General features: G+C 38.3%; 1 protein-coding gene across 1 annotated transcript in view; it reads right to left on the bottom strand.

The window, feature by feature from the left end:
* The window catches only part of Frk (fyn related Src family tyrosine kinase), a 129068-nt gene extending 122990 nt beyond the window's left edge, over positions 1-6078 (bottom strand). Inside the window, exon 1 of the mRNA XM_003466493.4 lies at positions 5242-6078. Coding sequence (XP_003466541.1) covers positions 5242-5603 — 362 coding nt within the window. The 5' untranslated portion in view covers positions 5604-6078. The remainder of the gene's footprint in view (positions 1-5241) is intronic.
* Positions 6079-24822: the final 18744 nt, after the last annotated feature.

Here is a 24822-nt window from a genome sequence, read left to right as displayed (position 1 = left end):
ATTTGATACTGATATGTGTATTTAAAATGTATTTTACATTCATACCTTTATATATACTTCCTTTTGCTTAATTCTAAAACTATAGCATTTAATTATGAGTTTTGCTAAGGAAGAGGTAAAAATGGATTATTTGCATTGCAACATATACATATTATACTATTACATAATATACACAAAGGAAAAAATAAAATCTAGATAAGCGACAGTTGAAGAAACAATTGTCCATCGGTGATTTTCTAGTGACTTAACAAAGTAAATAGAACCTATTATGTCAGATTGGTTCACAAATATTCAGCTGCTATTTTCTGTTTTGAGTAATTTTAACTTTTAAAGCACATTATTTCTCTCCCTTTGTTTAATTTGAGATTCAAAAGTTGGTTTCATAAACCAGCTGAGAAGGAAATCGACATGTAGGTTGAAAATCACTATGAAATCATTATTCAGCTTGTATTTGATAATAATTAAAATCTGCAGTATTTCAATTGCAGGGAAGTATAGTTCCGTTCTAAACAGTAATGTAAGAGTCTTCCTGAGAAAAATGTCACTTTATTTCATGGTCCTATTTTCTTCATGCCAGGAGGGAAGGAACTTCATAATCTTTATATTTTCACCTTGAAGTGCAGAGATCTTAACAAAGTTCAATTGTACCTGCAACAAAGCAATACAAATTCTTCTATCTTTGCTTAGTCATTTACCTAACACTGCACCAGGCCGGTGTAAGGGAATCATGTAAGAACATATGCAAGAATATGACAGAGACAGAAATGGAGCTCAATAAAAGAATAAAATTCAGAGATTACCATGGCGAGAAGAATGTTTTCCTGCAGTGTTGTGGCTTATACAACACTCAAGTACTCTACCACTGAGCTTATCATTCCAGCCCTGGTTTTTTCATTTTGTCATTAATGAAACCTTAATGTATGCCTTGGAAAAGCTTCCAGAGTCAGAATTTCAGCAGTGTATTTTGTTGTTGTTATCACTTAAGAACATTTCACATGCACAGGAGAGTCAAACTGGTGACCCTAACAAAGACCCTTAGCCTGCATGGTCAAGTAGATAACCCACTATCAACTGCTGGGTTAAGTGGTCATTACTTCCCTCCTATCAATCCCATCTCCAGGAGACTGAACCGATGTCCTCCCTGACCATAGTTCATTTTGATATCAAAGTGCACAGATAACATCGAAGACACACCTGAAAAATTAGATAAAAGGGGCTGGGATTTAGCTCAGTGGCATAAGCACCTGCCTTGCAAACATGCAGTCATGAGTTCAATCCCTGGTATCGATAAAAAAAATTTTTAAAAGATTAGATAGACATCTTTTTAAACTAGATAACAGATAAATTATGCTACATGTAAATTGCACTGTTGCTGATCACTTTGCTTTTCATTAAAATATCACAGTATTTAAAATTCTTAAAAGGAAAATAATGAAATTTAAAGTCATTTTTCTGAGCTCCAAGATTTTCCATGCCCATGTTTTCTGGATGAAATTTCACTGTATCTTTTCCAAACTCTGAATGATATATTTAAAGAAAACCCCAAGGTTAGAATTTCTGAGAGATTTTCTATTGAAGATGTTAAAGCGAAACATTCATCAATACAAGGATCTAGGAATAAATTCAAATTGAAGATATGGTAAATATGGTGAGTCTTTATAGAGACAAAATTCTTTAAAAATTAGAATACTATATCCTTTAATGTAAAATATTCAGAAAAGTTAAGGAATTTCTAAGGGGAATAATAATAATCACAAGTAAATTGGTTTCTTTTAACAATAGTGTAGGTCTTTTTTCAACTTCTCTACTTCTATTAAAGAGTAAAACCTTTACCTGATTTACACTGGCATATGACCAATATGTTTCAGATGCAATGGCTTAAGCAGTGCCTAACAGATTGGTAAAACACTTCCCTGAGGTGGGTGGTAGAGACATGGTCTTGGAAACTACAAAGCCCCTGGCCACTTGTGGACTGGCACTATTCCCTTGCTTTGTTTTCTGTCATGAACTAAGCTCCTTTGCTTTGCTTTGCCTTGGAACTAGCCAACCATCATGCCCTTAATTGTGGCGTGTGGTTAAGCAGCTTTCGCATTTTCATCTATAAAAGGATCTAGGAATTCTGGAAACTGGGCCAGTTAGAACTTTCCTTCTCTACATTGTGGGTGCTCGGTGATGAGAAGGCTGATTATCACACTGCAGAAGTACTTGCACTGTTTTCTTACTGAGGCAAGTCAAACATACTCTTGGAAACAATAAACATGTATATACACTACATTAAATGGGTCTGATTCGAAATTAGATGACTCCACTTTTCCTGGTTTCCCTTTGCCCATTCATCTCATGTGTGAATATATACAATAGTTTTCCCTTATTTCTATGCATACAACAGTCTTTCCTTAATCCTATTTATGGAGCTCAATAAAACCAATATAGTACATGAAAATGTGAAAATAAATCACTAAAGAAAAGAGGTTTTTAAAATTTTTGCATTAATCTTCTGATAGGTAAAGCATTCTACTCTGATGACTCCTAAGTTAAAAATCACTTCTCTTTGAAATGGAGTAGAATCCTGAAGGCCAAGGCCCCTTGTGCTAAAAGCAGTAAAGGAATTCAGCCATACAGTGGCAGGAGCCTTCAGAAGTAACCTAGGTTCCAGGCAAAGCGTCCATGTGCACTTGGAAGCCTGTCCTGGCACCTGGCAGTGTCATCATTGTGTTTCATTCTGGCAAGGGTAGAGGTCCCAATTGCAGCTCACTGCAGAGATCTGGGTGAAGAGTGACAGATAAAAGTCCTGCAGTGAACCGTTTTTAAAATAAAGGTTCAGGAAGCATGCTCAAGGGAAACAGAGGAATTCTTAGTTATATATGTCCCTGAGAATTAAAAATAGTCACAATAATTTAACAGACTTGGTTTGTAGTTGTAGGAAAGACATTGGGTTCAAATCTTTTACCCCCAGCAGGATCAGCTTTGCATCACTTATCTTAGGGAAGATAAGCGAGTGCACTCACACATCCTCAGCATTTGCAAAATCTGTCAAGGGTTAATTTAATTAAACCAGTCACTTATGAAACATAAGTATTTGTGTTCACAAATAATCAGGAAATCTAGAAGTCTGGGCAACCCCAGAGACTTCCCAGATGAGGAAACAGAGGACATAAGCAATTAAATGAATTGAATATTTTTTAGTAGTAGATTGTAGTTTGTGAATTTGTAGTTTGTAAATTTCTAAACTAGTAGATTATAAATTCAAAATAGTAAATATTAATATGATAGTATTTATTCTACTTACATATGTCACTTTGAACAAAAATATCCATAATGCCACACATTAGAAATCATGTAGTGATAAAAACAGAAACACACGTAAACATTCAAGTAATAGGAAAAGGTATTTCCTATAGAGTATCACAAAAGGTTAATGTTCAAGGTTAATGAGAACTCGTAGTTCTACCCAACAGAAGCCTAAATTTCAACTCATTTCTAGCAGAGCATACAATCAGACCTGGATAAATGTTTTTGGGCATTTGATGTTGGAAAAAAACTCCAAAGTGCCCTTCACATTTGGATGTATGAGTTTGGAAGCCAGCGAGAATGTCCTGTGACTCTGTCTTACCATCATATTCCACAGGAGCAAGGGATTTTGCTTCTGATGTAAAAAGAAAATACACTTATGCAAGAACATGAGTGAAGCCCTAGTGATTCTTTCCATCAAGAAACCATTCCATAAAATGAGCCCCCTTTCTTAGAGTCATTCCCAGACTTAGATCTCACTCAAACCTAAGCACAAGATTGGGACCAACAAGTCTTTACTCATTTCCTGACCCACCAGACTCCACAGACCCCTCGTGAAGAACACACCTGATCTACTTTATACTCAGCTACCACTGTCTCCATCACCTTAATCACTACAGCGACTGGCACTGAGATGAGCAAAGGATGCATAGATGAAGAGGAAAGTACACAAGCATTTCTTCTATTGTTCCGCTACCATTCTTCAGATTTACTCCAGTATCAATAAAAGCAGCTTCTTCTACTCTCTCGTCTACTTTTTCTTCTTCTTTGTGTTGGTCTTTTCAGCACAAAATCTAATCTACTCATGCAGAAATTCTATGTGTGATTGTCTCTCAGAAAAAGTACCAATGGCCAATAAATACATGGAGAATGGCACTTAGACAAACACAAATGAAAACAACACTGTGATCCCATCTTACTTCCCAAAAGAATGGCTACCATCAAGAAGTCGCATGATAACAAATGCTGGCAAGGCTGCAGGAAACAAGAACACTTCTGCACTATTAGTGTGAACATAAAGGAGTACAACACCTATGGGAATCATTATGGAGAGTCCTAAGATGATTGAAACTAGAAATTCCATTTGACCCAGCTATTCTCCTTCTAAATATCATCCTCAAAGGGTTAAAGATAGATAATAGGAAATGGGGCCCTAGCTCTTTTGCAAAAAGGAAGGGAACCAAGAGACAGAGGGAAGGCAGAAGGATGGGAAGGGGAGGGAAGGAGACTGGAAAGGAATTAAGATGTGTTATGTACTTGCACCAACTCCCCACAAGCCATGTAATCACTATGTACCACAAACGTGTACTCGTAAGAATCAAGAAAAAAAAAAATCTGTCTGTAACTGGCCAGTTTTACTCATAGTAAGCAAAATTTATCATAAATTGAGGAGCATAACTCAGGTTTTGGGAATCCAGTGAACACTGTCTCTGTCACAATTTTATTAGTACAAATGTTATCTTTCACATTGGTTAGCCCATGTGTGCCTAACAGAGTGAAAGGAATTAAGACGGGCATCAGAGCTGGAGCTAATGCATCACTCTGAAATGCTTCAAAATTACAAGAGAGACCCGGACTTCAGAGCCAAAAGCATAGTTTAAAGAAACCTTGGAATGTATCTGCAAGTGAAATGGAATCCTTCTGTAAAAGCAAGGCCTGAGTTATTTTACAGTGAAACAAGAAACAGTGTTAACCCAACCTTTTGCCTGTGCTGCTGAAAATGCACCTTTGCCCTGTGGGCCCAAAGACACTAATCAAAGTCACTTCAGCAACAATTCTCTGGCAGTTACCTCTCAAGAGAGGGAGGGAAGGTATGCTTCCCTTAGCAGGCTCCTACCAGTACTTCCACAAAATTTCTAATCGACTGGCAATCAGCTCATAGGTAGGAAGGAAAATTCCTTAGCCAACCCTTGGAGAGTTAATAAATCCAATGCTGTGCTGGCTACTCACGGCTCTGCCTGGAGGCTGCTGTCCTCGGCCACGTAGTTAGAAGGGATATAGCCTTCCAGCCGCTGGCCAGAACTGTCTTCCTTCTCCAAGTGTCTGGCCCACCACCAGCCCTTTTGGGAAGTGTTCAGGACTTGGAGTTTGTCGCCTGCATGGAAGCTCAAGTCCTCGGCAGTTCGAGCTTCGTAATCAAACAGAGCAACAAAGTACAGGATGATCGGTTTCTGCTTCAGTGACTGTGGAGGGTCAGGAGCATGGTGGGCCCCTCGATTCACAATCACCACTGGACTGTCGGTGGTGTCCTCGGACACACAGGGGAGACAGAGCTTGAAGTATGCCCAAACCCTCAAAAAGACATTGCCCATGGTGGCCTGGCCACTGAAGGGGAAAAGGGCTCTCTTCTAGCGTGATCTCTGCAGATCCACCTTCTCCTCCAGCACCAGACAATTTTGAAATCAGGTCCAGCTCACCATACACTGGGAAGTTCTCAAGTCCTGTAGACCTGGCTGCAGGAGGTCGGCTGGGAGAGACTCACACTGCCCTGGTGTCCAAGCCGCAGCTGCTGCCCCGGTGCAGAATCCAGCGGGAATTGAGCAGTTGCTCTGTCAGAAGATGCCTCTCTTCCTGTCTGCTTGGGAATTCCACAGCAAAAATCTTTTAAAAAGGTAAGAGGCTTTATGTAGATAAGAAAACAGCAACTTTGCCCTGTGTCTCCAAATGAATGTTAGCGCAAGGAAGACCCTTTACCAGGTGAAGTCTCCCACCTGGCCAGGGCCAGCAGCTCTCTCCACACTGCAGCTGCCCGCCTCTCCTCTCTGGTCCTGTCAGCTACTCTTTCTTTTTTTTTAATGAGTAACCAACCTGCAGAGGCTGTAATAACTGCTCCTTACTTCCTGGTTTCTTTTTGTCTGTGATCTAACTGGGTTTCCTACCTAGGAGAGACCAGCCCCTTTCCCCTGACCTGGAACCAGATTCAAAGCAGCTACCAATTCGGTCCTTTTATTTCACCCTGAGAGACAGGCTAGCCCAGGTAACTTTTCGCCTTGCTGTGTTCCCAGCACAAAAATTCAGAGCAGAGATTTCTTTTTCCCTCCCATAATTACGTAGGACTTTTTTTTTTTTTTTTTTTTTTGCCACTGCTAGGGAAAACAAAAACAGGCAAATTGAATTGCTTAAGTATTTGCTGCCAGATACAGGGCAATTAGGAAAGAATCACTGAGTCCTTACCTTTCTCTGGTTGTTTGTTTGCTTGCTTGTTTGCTTGTTTGTTTTTCTACCCCATCACCAGGAATAGATTTTACGAGCCTCAAAGTATATTTACAGTCTGGAAAAGTAAGAGAAGGGCTGATTAAAACACTGAGAACCTTAAACACTAGTTTTTCCCAGAGAGATATTTAATTTCCCATTCTTCAAGTATTATTTCTGAAACACACACATTCATACACGCATGCACACAGAGACACACTGGGTTAACCTGTAGAGCAAAAAGCAACAGAAGGGCTCTCTGAGACCTGCTATGGGAACTCTTTCTGTTAAACTCTGATCTTCAGGGCTAAGCTGACTCTTATTGACTTGGTGGTAGTGGACATAGCTCAGGGACTAAGGAGCCTGAGATTGGGCAGCCCCAGGAGCCAGTCAGTGACTTTGCTTACCAGGATGGATAGAAGCGATCTTCACAAACGGGCTCCGTGGATCTCAAGAACAACCAGACAGAAAGGAAGTGGATAAACCGATGTTTGTCCTGGTCAGAGAGCACTCTGAAGCTTTTTATGATGTGTATTTTGTTTTTGTAGAAGACATTTCTCTTAAAAACTTCTTTCTTAGTGCTTGGGGTTATAGTTCAATGGCATGGGACATGTTTAGCAACCTTGCGGCTCTGGGTAGAAACATCAGTGCCCTCCAAAGAAATTTTTTTCTCTCTTATAAATAATCTTTCTGTGTGTTGTCAGAGTCTTTAATCTAGCCAGTCCACCCCTTAAAACTCTGTTTTTCATCACACTGCAAAGCATTTTTGATAATTAAAATGCTCAAACTCAAGAAAAAGAAAAAATCAGGACTCAGTGGCCCTGAGTATAGCTCAGTGGCATAATTGTCTGCTTGGCAAGTGCAAGGTGCTGAGTTCGATTCCCAGTACAAAAAAACAAAGAAGAAAAGTCAGAGAACCATAGTCTTGTCCAGAGATCTACTATCTTGTTCTAAAACCAGGCACCAGTTCATTTAGAATAAGGTCTTAGGTCATGTTCCCAAGAGTCTCCAGTAGAAATAATGATCTGTAGGAAAAGAAAAACCAAAAGCTTAGCCAGATCTTCATCATTGCTGTTTGAAAATTTTATGGCCTAAATAAACTATCTATAGATATTCACAGCTTAGATAAAAGAGAACGTTGTAATTATAAAATACTGATGAGCTGTAAAGAATAGTTTCAGCATAATTTTAAAAAAGCAGGAGTCTAACAGTAATGTTAAAGAGAGGCACAGTTGTTGAAGTCTTTCCTGAGACATCTATCTGATCTAGAAATGCAGCTTGGAAGAAGCCAGGGATGTATTCAAGCCCAATTCATAACTGAATTCAAGACTTCAAAAATCTGAAAGATCTCAACTCAAGATGCCGTCACCGTGGTTATGACAAGGTATTCTGGAAAACAGACAAGTCTTCCAACCTCCACAACAAAGTCACTGAGCAAGTGAGTGAAATCAAAGAAGCATCCAACCGTCCAAAGATGTCAGGCATGTAGTAGCCTGAGTAACAGAGCTGAAGGCTGGAGAAATGACTCCTTGTGTCAACAGGACAAGAATTCTCCAGTCGCCCAAGCTTGAAGCCTGCGTGATCCTTAACTCGTTCCGTGATTTCTTTCAGCTAATCAGTCACTACAGTTGCTCAATCTTCCTTTTCATTTACTCCACAAACTTTTTAGAAATAAATTTTATCTGACTGACCAGTGGAGCATTAAACAGAAAATAAAATATCTTCCCCCAGCTCATCCCACAGACAGCCCGCTGATCTCCTTTCCCCTAGTTTATTCCTGTCTCCAACTCATCTTGCATACCAAGATGAGCAAGGCTCCTAAGAGCTTAGAAAATGTTTTTTGTAGTAGTATACATGACTGAGGCATTATGTCAGAGCACTAGTAAGGGGAACTCAGTTTGGAGAGCGTTCTGTTTGCCAGGCACTGTGCTAAAATATTACAAATGATACATCAATTAATTCTCATAAAACAAAAGCAATAGTGATGGTAGTGTGTTTATTTTATTGCAGAGAACAAACTCAGGCTGAAAAGGTTAGATAACTTTCCTCAGGTCACACAGTCACCAAGCAGTTGAGCCACAAATAACAGCTTGGAGTCAGTCTTATTCTCGAACCTGAGACTGAATCCTTTCAAATAATCTGTTGTTCTTCTATGTAAAGTCCTTCAGTACCCTCTAAAAGATCTAAAATAAAGCCTAAACACCTAGCATGGCAAACAAGGACCCGCCAACTTCACCAACTTTAAATCTCTCACTTCCACAAGTAACTTGTGCTGCAGGTTCCCAGACAACCCCGAGTGTGGTACTTTGCTCCTCTTCCTCACCTCTGTGTCCTTCTAGCCTGCTACCTGGTGGCTTCCTTGGGTTCAAGAATCACCTTCCCCAAAACTGAACAAAGGAATCTGTGCATTCTTGAAAGCATGGCCCATGCATCCATGTGCCGGCTCACTGAGTCCCACTTGGTCCCCTTATTACTTATTTTTGCTGTTGTTATCTTTCCTAAAAGAATAGAATTCTTTTCTGTGACTCTCCAAGGATTTGTATGATGCTCAAAATGCAAACAGTAGACACTCAGCATGTGATTTTTGAATTAATTAACTTATTCTTAAAGAGACAGAGAGAAAAGGGAGAATAGAAGAGGATAAGAGGAAAAAAGGAAAAAAATTTGGGGGTAAGACAAACACTTAGGAAATATTTACCACAACAGTGGGAGTTCCATAACATGAAGAATACCTGGAGCACGGAGCAGACCTCGACTTTCTGTCTGCTGCTTTTCAGCCCTGCCTTTCCCCTCCTATGGTTCTCTGAAGGTTGAGTGCCTTTTGCAGTCACCTAACCTACTCTCCCTGCTGGCACTTGGCCTCTCGTTCTTACAGAAAATTGCCACCTTGTTAATCTTATATCATTCTCCTGAACAATCACCTTCAACAGATCCTCGTTGTGTGGAAGACAGGACTTGGAATTCAAAGCTAAGAACGTGTGCTTGGTTCAGTTCCTATCAAATGTACTCTTTCAACATTCCCCTCTATTATGATGACTCACCTTAGCTCTCCTGGTCCATCAAATTGGTTTAGCGAGTCTATTAGTGAGACTCATCTGTCCCCACATCTCATCCTGTCTCTTTCAATTTTCCTTTTCCTTCCCAGCAGAGGCCTGCCTGCCTTTCAAGGGTTGAATAGAAATCCCACACTTCTGTTAGGTCTTCCTCCATGCGTTTCTGACAAAAATAATTTCTCTCTGGAATTTCTTCTAGCTCAGCATTATGCACCCCCCTATACACACAGAATTAAAGGAAGTCAGCCACCCTCCTATATCTGCTCTGCAAAACGCTGCTACATAAAACCCACTACTGTGTGGCTTTATCCCACGAGAATTTAAAGATCACTGACTTCTACTTGGCCTGCAGAGTTGCTGGATGTTCTATGTGGCAGTCGGGTGACTGCAGTTTCCTCTGACGTCTCATGACACTGTTAAATCACCATCATTCTTCCCGAGGTTGCTGTGAAACCCATGTGTCTAATGACCTTAACATAGGAGTTCACTGAAATTCCAAATCTAAGTGCTGTTAACTAATCCCATGTTCTTTACTTTCATCCAGAAGAATTATACCTACAACTGCAAATATTTGCACTCTTTTTCCTCCTGGGATAAAACTTCTATCTGTTTATCCAGTGTGCAGAGTAGTCTTCCTTACTGCAGGTTGTTACTTTTATAGAGGGAGAAAGCTGAAGACGACATCTCCCCACCCTCTTTAAAGCTGGGGGTGGCCAATCAACAAATCAATTGGAAACCTTTGAGCTAAGGTTCCAAGAAAGTGCCTTGAGAGACACTCAACCAGGAGAGCTACTCTTTTTCTCTTCCTTTTTCTTCTCTTTCCTTCTGCCTGGAACTCAGTGGAGATGACTGGGCCTCAGGCAGATATCTTGAACCAGAACGTGATCTTAAATTTGGAAAATGCTGTCTAGGAATGCCCAGAGGCTTCTGTTCAATCCCCAGCACTGCAAAAGGAAGATGACGGAAAGGAAGGAAGGAAGGAAGGAAACAGAGAGAGAGAGAGGGAGAGGCAAAAATAAATAAATAAAAGATAAAGGAAACCCATCTTACCATGGTCCGAGAACACTTACCTTCAAACTTCTTTGTAATCTATGTATACTTACTTTGATTCTTTGTTATATCTTAACCGACATGTTTTCAATGACAGAAAAATGGTTAAATGTCCTACTTAGGTTCTAGCTTATTCCCTTGTAATTCTGAGTCCATTAATTTTTCATATTTTCAGGGGCTGGGGATTTAACTCAGCGTCATAAGCACCTGCCTTGCAAGCAGGCAGTCGTGAGTTCGATCCCTGGTACCGATAAAAACGAAAAAGACAAAAAAAATTTTTTTTTCATATTTTCTTGTCTTTCTTTTAAGTGACTTTCTCAAAGGCATAGAGTCAATGCTAAACGGTCATGAAAGAAAAAATGAAGTAGAATATAGAAGGAAAACAGGGAGAAACAAGAAAAATTATTGAGCTCCGTACTCTATTGTAACTACGTCACTGTCTGTCTCATTCTGTTAGCCATACTGTTCAGAGAAATATTGAGTATTGCCTTCCCCCATCCTCTTTGATTTCTACTCATTGCCTGCAACCGGGCTTCATCTCCTGATATAGATCAGAAGTCCATCTAATGTCCAGGTCTAACCATTTGGGAAATCTTATCACTCTTTATAGCCTCTTCTGTTGGTGCTGCTCCCCATCTGATAAAGACAGATGTTCTGTGTCGTCCTCCATGCCTTCTCCACCGCTTTCTCCTCGCCATGACACTCCTTTTCAGTGTCTTCCAGGTTGGTCTTTCACCTCCTGGGAATCCTTTCTGGAATTCTAGGGTCTCTTACTCTAACACACTGCTGAGAGGTCCTGCCATTTATATCTATCACCTTTATGTTGCTGATTATATCCAAAACTACAACTCCACCTGAATTGATCTGCTGAGACCTCAGCCTATAATGTCATGCCCTACAAAATATAATCTTCCAGAGGAATGTCAATTTAAAATTCAAAGGCTACAAAGTGATGGTAATTGCGATTCTCTGAAATCTTTCATTTGTATTATTCTCTGCCTTGGCCAAAGTCCTGTCAAAATGGAACGTTAATCTTAGAGAGCACCCTAAATTCTTCATTTTCTTTACCCAACGCTGAAGATCAGTGACCACATCCTGTGCTTTGTTTTGGCTCTCATCAATGAACTCAGGCGATCTTTGGATCTGTCCTCAAAATTTTAATAGTCTCCAAACTAATGATTCTCTCTCTTTAGTTCCATATTTCTCCCATCAGCCACTCTACAGGCAGAGTGATCTTACTGAACTACATATCTATTCATGTGATACATTTTAAAATACTTTAATGAAAAAGTAGAAAGCGAAAGTAATCAGACTACATGCTATCAAACATATTACATAGCTACAATAATGAAGACTATATGGTATTGTCAGAACAGACACATAAATCAATGGAAAAGGAGAGAATCCAGAAATAGGTCCATGCAAATTTTCTATTCATTGAGATGGATAATTTCAGCATCTCAATGAAGGTGGAAAAGCAATTTAATCAAGGAAAGTAACCTTTTCAGAAACAATGTTGGAATAACTGAACATCCATAGACAGAACGAAGAAGCTTCATAGAAAAAAGAAAAAGAAATAACTTGCTCCACATTTCACAACATATAAGAATTTAAATACAGGAGAAAATCTTCAAGATCTAAGGCAAGTGAAGCAATTCTTAGACCTGACACAAAAACCACTGTCCATAAAAACATCATCACCATGAAAAACTTGGCCTACAAAGACCCTGCCAAGAGGATACAAAGACATTGGGGGTACACTCAAAATCCACATCTCCACAAAGAGCTAATGTCAAGAATATGGGACATGAAAAAGGGTTTCAAAACTCAACAGTACAAAAACAAGCAATCCAGTATACAAGGAGCAAAAGACAAGAACAGAATGTTCCCTAAAGAAGATGTGCAGATGAAAAATAAGCTCATGAAAAAGTCTTTAACATCATTAGCCTTAAAAGAGGCAAATTAAAACCATAATAGGACAGCACAATACTCCTATAAGAATAATTACATTAAAATAATGCCACAAAATGAGGTAGGTAATGAAGTGGAAAAATTGGATCCACTCACATTACCTAACCATAGTATGAGCTGTGCATTCATTCATACATTGCTGGTAGGGATGCTGGTACATTGACTCTCTTTATAACAGTTGGCAGCTTATATAGAGAATAGATAGATAGAAAGCATATATTTGTACATATATTTAAATGTGGTTTATACATATATATTTCATGCAAATATTGTACACTAGTAGTTACACTATTGTACTTATTTCTAGGAAATAAAAGTTTAAATTTATAAAGAAACATGAATTCAAATTTTTATAGTAACTTTACTCATAATCACTCTAAATATGAAATTACTCAGATGATCTATAACAGGTGATAGACAAAGTATAATAGATACATATTATGAAATACTATTTAATAATAAAATGGGTACTTGGCACCCACAACAAACCTGGATAAATCTATGGAAAATTACGTGGAATAAAAAAATGCTGACCCACGAAGTTACACTCAAATAATTCAAGGAAAGAGGCACTATGGCGACTACTATTATGTTAGATTATCTGGTGGTGAAACACAATGATGCTTGAAGTGTTCGGTTCTGCCCTGCGTTGTTCTGTTACAATGTCCTCTCTTATCTCAATCTCCCCCCATTTTTTTAAATTAATCTATTCTCTCTCATTGTTTTAATTAAGGAAAAACTAAATTAAAAATAGCAGGACATATTATAGTAATTTTCTTGGTTTTCCTGTTAACCTGATTTGAACCCCAGTATTGCTCTCCCCATCTTGTTCTGTCTGATTATTCTATATTCTATTTTGTTTGATAGCATCAAGTTTGAGGGTATAGGCAACCACTTTGAAGGCAATAAGATATCCTATGATGCCCATTATGGTTTGACTATTATCCTTTTTTTGAAGTCCTGCAAGGTCTTCAGTGTAGGTTTTATTGGTCTTGTTCTGTACTGTTTTGATCAATTCTATTATACCTGATGATATAGATAACTCAATTTAAAAATAGCAAGAGGCACAATGGTAACCACTTTTGATCACCTGGTATTCTATTTTTGCATCATGTGCTATGCCCACCCTTCTGTTCTAACTGACTCTGTTTTGCTTAGTCATATTTGGTTTTATTCTTTTCAAAAAAAGTAATAAGAACCGTGGGAGTAATAAAACCCAAAAAGTCTAATTGTTATTGTAAAAAAGAGAGGAAAGGAAGGTGGACTAAGGGATATAACCACAGGTATGTTCAAGTGTGTAGGATGGAAAACCATATTACTGAGCTTTTTTTGGATCACTGAATGGAACTGTCTCTAATTTCACTGTATGAATGTTTACTTTATATGCTTTAATTTTGTAATTTGGACAACTGTTTCTGGGATGATAATATGTAACCTATTAACTGGTGATTTCTTACTGTATATTTTTTTCTTGAAATACTGTATTATTTGTACCCTTTTACTGCTTTGTTTTTTATGTCCTTTCTTTTGTTCTCTTTAAATAAAAAAAAAAATGCTGACCCTCCCCCAAGGTTACATATTGCTTGATCCCATTAGCATAACATTCTTAAAATAACTAAATCATACATATGGAGAAACTATTAGTGGTTGCCAGAGTTTAAAAAGGGTGTGGAAGGTTGAGATGAATGGGTGCATAGCCTGAGAGACCACTGGGTGACACCACTATTCTGTGTCGTGGCTAAATCTGTGTTACTCTGTGGGTCACTATGAAGTACTGCAGTTTCTCAATACGTCATCACTGAGGGAAGTTAGGTAGAGTTTATATGCAAGGTCTTTGTGTTATTTCTGCCAACTCCATGTAACTGTAATTATCACAGATTTTTAAATTTAAAAACCTGAGCCAAAACTCTCCAATATTTACTCAATGCCTTGAGGACACAGGTCCTACTCAAGACAGCATAGAAGACCTCCAATCATCTCATCCCTAACTAACTCCGGACTATTCCATTGTTTACTGGTCACAATTTTTAAACTAAGAAACCAGCTCTGGCTAACTTATACTGAAAAAAGGTCTACTGACAAATTCTAGTTGTTTTCAGAATCAACAGAAAAGCTAAATAAATGGCAAGGCCTAGAAAGTCAACAGAAAGAAAGAGAAGCTGGGTAGCTAACCCAAGAAGCCAATGAGACCATGGAAGGCTAATGCCTCCACCACTGAGTCAACCACTGCTGTGTCCTTGATGATACCATAGACCTCACCTAGACTCCAGCACAGACTTCAGAGGGAGAGTTCATAGTGGAGGGTTGGCCTCCTCCATCCCTGCCATCTTGTAGACTTTCACGCATAGGAGAGAGTTTTATACGGTAAGAAGCCATAAAACTATTCACCATATCTGATCCTTCTCCAAACTATTTTCCTGAGCCTATATTGGTCTCAAAGTACCCATTTTGCCATTCTTTGCACCTGCTCAGCTGTGCTCCAAACTTTTCTTTTGCCCAAACGTCACTCTTTTCTAATCTCTAACCTCTTTGAATTTATTTGCCACATGAATATGAGTGCTTGTTTAAATTTTGAGGGTTAAAAAAAAATGTCTCCATCTGAGTTTTTTCAGAATTCATCAAATAGAACTGAGTACTCCCTCACGTGTGGCCCCCACCATTACTCATTTCTACCATTTGCCTCACATCTGTCTTTCCCAGTTCATTCTAAACTCTTTATGTAACTATGAGTCTTCTTTTGTTTCTAATATTGACACAATGCCCAAAAGTTCATGAGCACTCGATAAGCATTCCATGTTGTGTGAGAACTAGTGGCTATCATTATATTATCTAATGCCTGTCTGTATAATTGTATTGTTTTCCCCCAACATATTACTCTGTGCATGAAAATAAATTGGTCTTATATTTGCTGTTTAATATTTATTGCAGATCCATTCATAATTTCTAAACCTTGAAAGTGACTTGAATGAAGCAAAGTGTTCCTGCTGACTTGGCTGGGTTCCTTCTTCCTACATGGAGCCTACGGCTTATATTTCTTTGTATCTCAATAAGAATCTGGACTACGGTCCTATGTGTAGGGAGTTTCCTTACTATCACTCTTGTTACATAGCAGCCTATCCTTAGATGACATCCAAAAAGAATTTTGCAAAAGCCAGACCAGATTTGTCTTAGCTTCTCATTGCCCCAAAAAATTATTTTCAAGTTTCTCACCTCTGGAAACAAGTCTGGGCCATCTGCAGCCTGCTCCTGCTCCTTCATCTGGCACCAGTGACCACCTTTCTGCTTTCCAGGGCAACAAGCAAACCCTTTTACTGATCAGTGATTTTTTTGCTCACTGTTCCCTCTGTCCACATGACTGTTGGGACCTGTTACACTGGTCCTTTCACTCTTTAAAGTGTTTACTGCTAAGTACTCTGCTTAAACTGTATCTTGGCCTTATTGGTGTCCTACTAGAAAGGCATGTAAAATCCTAATCTTTGTCCCCTCAGAATGTGACTCTATTTTGAAAATAGGCTCTTGATAGAGTCAATGATGTTAAAGGGAAGTCATGAGAGTGAGAACTAATCCAACATGACAGGTATCCTCACACAAAGCGGGAAATTAGGACACAGACACACACAGAAACACCCTGCGAGGACAGGTAAGGGAAATCATGGCTATGCAACCTGAGCATGACATCAGCAAGCCAGGCAGGGAGCACAAACCAGCGCTGAAAGCTAGAAGGCTGTGGAGTGTAATCCTGCTGACACCTGGATTTCAGAATTTGACTTCCGGAATTAGGCAACAAATGTATACTGTTTTAGGCCATGCAGTTTGGGGACTCAAGGAAATGAATATAACATGTTGGATATATTTACATTTTTTTGCAGCACTAGTTATGATGTGTATTTTCTATTGTCTGCCTGTTTAATACAGTTGTCATTCCAATAAATGCTGTCAGTGAAATAGGGTGTCATCTATCTCTTGAACACTATGACCTCAGAGCTTTGCTTTCAATTGATTATCAATCAATAACTTTTACACATACAGTAAAGATACAAAAAAATTTTTGATAATATGATGAAGTAGGTACAAAAGTACTATTTCAGAGGAAAATTCCTGTTTCTAGAAAGGGAAAAATCGCTACATAAATTAATTGTAGTGTGATGTTTTCATTGTAACAGAATAAAGTAGAATATCCCTTTTAAAAGATTATATCAATACATGATTTTATAGAAACAAAGAAAATAGTCTTGCATTAAACTTCTCAGATTTAGAATGTTCCAATACCTATGCCAAGCAACTGGGCAAAGGTTCAAGAATTCCCTGTCTAATGAGCACTTTTTTTCAACCTTTTGATGCATAAGTAGTACATTTGGCATTCATTTCTTTGATATTGGATTATCTCTGAGTAACCAGAGTTCTGTTGCTCACATTAATGGTTATTGTTTCATTGTTTTATTTTAAAATATGTCTTTTCATTTCTTGATTTTAAAAAACTTTACTATTCTCATAAATTCCTACTATTTCAACTCAAGATCAAGAAATATTTTTTTAGAGTCAGTAAAGAACATGATTAACCTTCAAAAGTAATAAAAGCATTTCAGAATTCTTATTTGTTAAATACTTGGCATTTTAATAGCTAAGTTTATAATAATAATATTTTGTGATGTTTACGTTTATGTATTTACCAGAAGCTGGGCAGATGGTGGATCAATAAGCAGCAAAGTAAAAAGCCTCTCGGAAAGAAACAACTCATATGCTGGAATATAGCATCCTGGAGAAGACCAGAAGGAAGAAGATAGATCCTCTCAACCCAGAAGAAACTAAAGTGGAAAAAAAAAAAGGAAAAAAAGACTAGAAAAGAAAAACCTGGACAGAAGGCTGTAGCCAGATGTGCTCTCACAGGAGCCAGTCCCAATGTGTATGAAACGCCACTGGAATCCGAAGACACACAGTCACAGTGAAGTTGGGAGTTGGCCAATCTAAGGACCTCAGCGGAAGGATGCAGTTGCAGAAAGAAGTAGCAGACCAGCTACATCAGCTCACAGTGAGTGTGGGGAACTCAGTTCTCCTGCAGGAGTAGGAGAGATTGACCAGGTGACATTTTGGAGTTTGGCAGGATAAGCCAGGAATCATAACTTAGCCAGCTTCATTCAGTCACTCCTTGTAAGAGCAGACTGGTGAGAATTGCTTGGACAGAGTCCTGCCTCTGTATGATCCAATAGCCAAGACCAAGATTTCCCTGCAGCTATCTCTAACCAGCCAGTCTGTCCATCCATGCAGCACACACTAATGTAGTGAAGACTCCCAGTGGTTGACCAGCTCAGAAGGGAGGGGCCACCCCTGCTTATACTCCAGCAGTTACCAGCAGACTGCGGAGGACAGCAATCCCTAGCCAGCATGCTTCACAGTAATTGTAATCAATACAGGAAGGGCCAGGGACCCCACTGTCGACCTGTCTGGAAGAGACCAGAAACATGACAAGAGGAAGAAGCAAAAGGAAGTCTCCAGCCTCCAACCCAAGCAGTACTGGCCCAGGAGAGGTAAACACAGAAGAGATCAGGGGTTACACACCTTCAGGTTTGAAGAAGTGTCATCTGACATAAAGAAATATCTTTGGGAAATTATAAAAGAACTTAAAACAGAAATACTAATACAAGTAAAAGAAGATATAAAAAATAATAAAAGAAGCACATCTCAAGAAGACACAGATGAAAGAATGGAGGAGCATACAAAAAGGAAGGAAACTTTCAATGGAGAATATAAAAAATCTAGAATACATGAAATAGATTCAAAGAAATTATCAGGAAATTAAAAACTCCATTGAAATCTGGCAAAACTGCTTGAAAGAAACTAAAGATAGACTATCAAACCTTGAAGACAGATTAGCAACATGTGATCATGAAAGGAAAGTTCTCCTAAAAATAACAAGGAACAGGCTAGAAGATGACAAGAGGATCTATAACTTAAGAGTGAAAAATGTGAGTGAAGAAGCAGGGGTAAACACAAAAGAATTACAAAGGCCATTTACAGAAATAAAGAAAACTTCCCAAGCATAGGAAAAGGAAATGATATTCAGATTTATGAAGCATACAGAACTCCAGCCAGCTATAACCAAAATAGATCTACACTCAGACATAGAATAATCAAGATCCCAGAAATTCAACATAAGAACAGAATATTAAAAGCTGTCAGAGAAAAGAAACAGATCACCTATAAAGGAAAACCCATCAGAATTACAACAGACTTCTCAGCACAAACCATCCAATCAAGAAGAGCTTGGAGCAAAGTATTCCAAGTACTAAAAGAAAATAACCTCCAACCGAGATTGATGTATCCTAAAAAACTATCTCAAAATTAATGGAGAAACAAGATGCTTCCATGACAAAGAGGAATTGGGGAGTTCATGACCACCAATTCAAACATATAAAAAATACTGAAGGACATTCTAAAGAGACAGAAAAAAGACCATGGCTTCAGGAACAGCAGCAGAGGGAGCTCACTGAAGGGGGCAGACAGTGGAATGAAGAGGAAAAGTAGACAACCGATGGCAGAAAAATAGCATGGCCGAGATGCGGCAAAGAAAGTTGGCTATAATCGCTAACATGAATGGCCTCAATACACTAATAAAAAGAAATACAGGCAGAGTGGGTCAGGAGGTAGGCTCCATCAAGAAGTTCTATGTAAAAAATATAATTAACCTGGAAGAAAGTTTATGGACTAAAAAGTCAAAGATGAGAAAATAATGCTCTATGTGACCAAGAACCAGAAAAAAGTGGGGGGTAGCTAGCCCGTCAGCTGCAGACTGGTTGGAAAGACTTAACACTTTTATACAATGAAGAACTACCCAGCTGTGAGGAAGGAAAACCTTGAGGCTCCTGTAGGTAAATGGATACAACTTGAGAACAAGTTGTAAAACCTCAAGGGTAAAAAGGTTCAAAACTTACGTAAATAGCGGGTTGCCTCACTAACCTAAAAACTAAAGGAGTTAGTGGGATACAAAATGTACAATGCACCCTGTGAAAGTGAAAGGGGAGGGATTGTCTAAAAAGGGAAGGCAGAAGACATTATTAATCTTATATCATGATTTGAAACTCATATTGTTTTTATAGGTCTGTTAGTTTGGTTATATTCTGTTCCAGTTTTGTCTACTTGTACTAGATTTTATGGCATGGACAGCTATCCCAAAGATAGCAGGTTATACTATGGTAATCATCTTTAATTTCCTTTTAACTTAATCTGAACCCCTATATTGCTTTCACTGACTTTATTTGAATCTGCTTTGTTTGCTGTCTTGTCTTGACAGATTTTATTCAAATCTGTTACATTCAATAGTTTCAAGTCTAAGAGTATAGACAACTACTCTGAAGATAATAAGATTCACTATCATACCCATTCTGGTTTGACTATTACCTAGTTCTGAAGTCTCATAATGTCTCCAATATTTTGTTTTTATTGATTCTGTTCTGTACTGTTATGTTCAATTTTATTGTGCCTGATGATATGGGCAACTCTATTGAAGATAATAAGAGACGTCATGATAACCATTGTAGATCACCTTGTATTTTGGTTTTAAGTCATGTACTATGTCCATGCTTTTGTTTTGACTGACCCCATTTTGGTTTTTCTCTCATTTGCTTTTACTCTCTTCAAAATAAAAATTTTTTTAAAAATCTATTTACCTATATAATGTATATTTTCATGTGTGCCACCATGACCTGCAAGCTCCTAACCAGGGTCTTAGGCCTTGAAAATTCAAGTTGCTCATTTTTGAAAAATAATCGAGTCTTGGGGTTTATCGCCCATTGGAGAATAATCACAATACACATGCTCAATATATAGTAGTAGCCTACTGAAATGTGCTTTACTTTTCCTTGGTTAAAGTTAAACCACAAGTCACACCATGCCCCTGAAACCATAATGCTGTGCGTGCATTTAGCCCAATGTAAGCACAAAAAGCCTATAATCTGCATGCTATGCTCATCTTCACAAAAAAGTACTCACTGCAACATGGTAGACTGCACACAATTTACATGTCTGTGGTCAACAGAAATTTCAGACAATCAAACCTTAAAAGAGCACATATAACACTGGGTTACAAGTTCATTTGACAAACAGAAGCCCAGAAGGATAAAATGAGAAATTTTCCTTCTTTGCATCTTCCTCTTCTGTCTCCTCTATCTTTAACCTCTAGAGTTCATCTACTAAAACTTTATTCCTGTTAGTGTCAGATGCAATTAGAATTTTGTTCAATGATAAAAGTGCTCACCTGGTAGTTTATCAGAAGGAATTGTGCATAGCATGAGTGCTTTAGAAGATTAAATCATAGAATGCACCAGCTCATGAATACACTCTTGTATTTATTTCAGCAGCTGTTAGGCTTATCTCTTCGCTTTACTGAGACAACAAATATTTATTGAGCTCCTCTATGTGATAAGCACAGGATTACTACTGAAAATATAAAATTAAATAAAATAAGCATCATGTCTTCTGCTTGAGCATATCATCACAAACTAAAAATGTGTCCACATAAATACTGTCAATGCAAAGGATGATGCAAATCTATAGGCATACATTTGTTTGGAAGTAATGCAGCCATTTTGGCCTTTCATAGTAATTTCCATTAGTATGAAGCACCATGCTTGTTTCTGTGTATATAGACATCATAAGAGGAAATCCATATTCTATGTAAAATTTATAGACTAGTGGAGAGCAGCAACACACAAATAGTTACAGAAACATTTAGCAACCAATTTTCCAAGAGCTATAAAGCAGAGGCACTGAGTACTATAAGAAGGCTATTGTACTCTACTGTACATATATATGAACCTTGATCAATACGTTATTCACCTTAGCAGCACACATTGAGCTTAGAAAAAATGTTTAAAAAATTGACACTGAAGTGAATATTCCTGGAGGGATTGAACCCTGAATTTGAGAATGGCATCAAAATGGTTACTTTTTAAAATAAAATAGTACATAAACAATCTGGAGAATGCAGAAGATATCCATAAATTTCTGAACACATAGTCTATAAAAATTGAAAAATGAGGTTCTAAAAAATTGAAGAAAGAGACATAGGCAGAGAGAGCCAGAGAGATCCACCTCCACCTTCTGGGCATTGCCAATGTTAGTCTGCTTACTGTGGCAGCCAGCAGAACCAGGGACACACAGCCAGATAAGCCCCATGTACCTGTGGGCCACCATTAGAGGCCCTTGGTTCCTTTAGGCAACCATCACCCACCCGGAGAATCAGTCAAACATACCCCTGTATGCCTGCCACCATCACAGGAGTTCCAGTGTAGACACATAGGCTGAGAGAAGCAGCCTCACCTCCATGCACCTCTGATCATCAGGGAAGCCTCAGTGTACAGGTCTGGAGAAGCCCACCCCACGCCCTGCTACCTCCCTGTAAACCTGGGATCAGAGGAACCAAGGTATTTGTCCCATTCCCTGCACTATGGAGGGGCAGTCAACATGGGAAGTGCCTGGGAGCCGCATAACCAACTTGTTGGGAGGAACCCAAGGAGAATGTCAAGATGAAAGATCAAAAGACAATCTCAGACCTCCCACCCACAGACAACAAGTCTGGAAAATACAGTGGGAAAGTCATGGAAGATAATGGAAGTTACACACCTGAAATCTCTGAAAGGATAGTAACTGAAGTAAAGAAACAACATCATGAGATTGTAAAAGCAATCAAATCAGAAATAATGTCTTGGGCAAGAGAAGAAATCACAAACACAATGAAAGAATTCTCAGCATATCTAGAGAAGACACATATAAAAAGAGAAGCAATGGAAACTTTGAATGAATATAGAAAGGAATTACAATGCATGAAACAGATTCAAAGAGAGATCCAGGAACTTAAAAAGGCAATTGAAAGCTGGCAAACCCATTTGAAAGAGACTAACGATAGACTCAAACCTCAAAGTTAGGATTGCAGGTAGTGATTCTGAAAGGAAGATCACTTAAAAATAAAAAAGAATCAGGAAATAATTCAACGGCTACAAGATGATGCAAAGAAGCATAATTTAAAGAGTGATAGGTATCAATGAAGAAGCAGTGGTCAACACAAATCAAATTAAAAGGCAATTTACAGAAGAATAGCAGAAAACTTCCCAAACATGAGAAAAGGGTCTGGCATACAGATAAGTGAGACATACAAAACTCCAACTAGCTATAATCAAAGTAAATCTACACCCAGATATATAATATCAAGATCCCAGAAATTCAGCACGAGAACAGAATATTAAAAGCTGTTAGAGAAAAGAAACAGATCACCTATAAAGGAAAATCAATCAGAATCATGGCAGACTTATCAACACAAGCCATCAAGTCGAGAAGATTTTGTAGTCAAGTGTTTCAAACCCTGATAGAAAACAACTTCCAACCCAGATTGATCTACTGTGCAAAACTATCTTTCAAAATTGATGGAAAAATAAAATAATTCCATGAATTAATGACTACCAAACCAACCCTACAGAGAGTGCTAAAGAATATTCTAGAGAAAGATAAAGATGGCCATGGTTCCAGAAACAGCAGCAGAGGAGGATCGCCAAATAAGATAGGCGAATGAATGAAGGGAGGGCCAAAACCAGGAGGATAGCAAGGCAGAGACAAACCAATGCATGCTGGCTGTAACCATTAATGAAGATGGCCTCAGATCAGCAATAAAAAGAAACACAAAGAGAGTAGATCAAGAAACAAGATCCACCAATATACTGTATGCAAGAAACACATTTAACTGGAAAGGAAATTCGTAGACTGAAAATCAAAGGGAAGAAAACAATCGTTTCATGTGACAGGAGACCAGAAAAAAAGCAAGGGTAACTTGCCCATCAACTGCAGAATGGATAAGAAAGATACGGTATTTTCATGCAGTAGAAAGCTACCCACCCATAAACTAGGATAATGTTGAGGCTCTTGTAGGTAAAATGGATGCAGAGATCATGTTCATGGGCAAAACCCTAGCATATGCATGAACACTAGCATAAGAAACAGAAGGAGTTAATGGGATCCAATAGATATTGTAAGAGTGATGGGGGAAAAACACCTGGGAGCGAAAGATGGTAACTACTGTTAATTTCTTATTTTCTTGTCTTGAACTCTGGTATTGTTTTCACAAGTTTGCTAGGTTTGGCTTTTTTCTATCTTATTTTGTTAGATTTTACTCTGTCTGATGGTAGGGGCAGCTACTTTAACTATAACGGGATATATTATGTTTTCCTGTTACATTGTTTTGAAGTCTTAGAGTGCTTTCATTTGTTTGTTTAATTAGTTTTATTTTGTTTTGTTTTTTTTTATTTTATTATGGTATGAGCATCTATTTTAAAGAAAACAAGACACTATAGTAACCATTGTTCATTTCCTATTATCTGGTTTCAAAGTTTTGCAATGCTTTCTTTCTTTTGATTGGTTTTATAAAATTTTGATATATTTGATGTTATTGTGTGTGAAGATATGGTCAACTATTTCGAAGAAAACAGGAGACATTATGGTAGCCACCCTCATAGAATTCTGGGATTGCAGGCTTGGGCCACCATCCCACCATGCCCAGTTATCCAAATTGATTTCCAAAATTAGTACAATCTCAGCAAAAATGCCAATGCATTCTTTGGAAAAATAGAAAAATAACCACAAAGTTCATACCAAGCCATGAGAGATCCTGAATAAGCAAAGCAACCTTGTGCAGAAGAATAAAACTTGAAGTATCCCAATACCTCACCTCGAAGCATTCAACACTATAGTAACCAGAACAGCATGATATTGACATGAAAACTAATGGATCCATGGTGGCATACACCTGTAATCACAGCACTGGGAAGCTGGGCAGGAAGATCATCATGAGTTTGATGCCAACTGAGGCTAAAAAGAGAGTTCAAATCCAGCCCAAACTACATAGTGAAACCCTGTTTCAAAGAAAGAAAGAAAGAAAGAAAGAAAGAAAGAAAGAAGAAGAAAGGAAGGAAGAAAGAACGAACCAATTACACACACTAGAGGACTCAGAAATAAATCTGTATTTCTACTGCTAAGTGATCTTGCATAAAATCACCACAAACATATATTGAAAACACAGACATTCTCAGTAAATGGCAGTGGGCAAAATGTGTATTCACACACACACAAGAATGGAACTAGACACTTGCTTCTCACTATATAAAAGAAAAATCTTTCAGTGGATCAAAGATCTAAAACTGAAACTACTAGGGAAAAAATCATAGGGGAAACCCTTCAAGGCATCATTTAGACAATATTTTTGGACAAGGCAGATGTGGTAGGG

The sequence above is a fragment of the Cavia porcellus genome, unplaced genomic scaffold (assembly GCF_034190915.1).
Source record: "Cavia porcellus strain 051 isolate PalLab524CR breed Dunkin Hartley unplaced genomic scaffold, mCavPor4.1 scaffold_7, whole genome shotgun sequence".
Classification (NCBI taxonomy): domain Eukaryota; kingdom Metazoa; phylum Chordata; class Mammalia; order Rodentia; family Caviidae; genus Cavia; species Cavia porcellus.
This window is presented reverse-complemented; position numbering and strand designations above follow the sequence as displayed.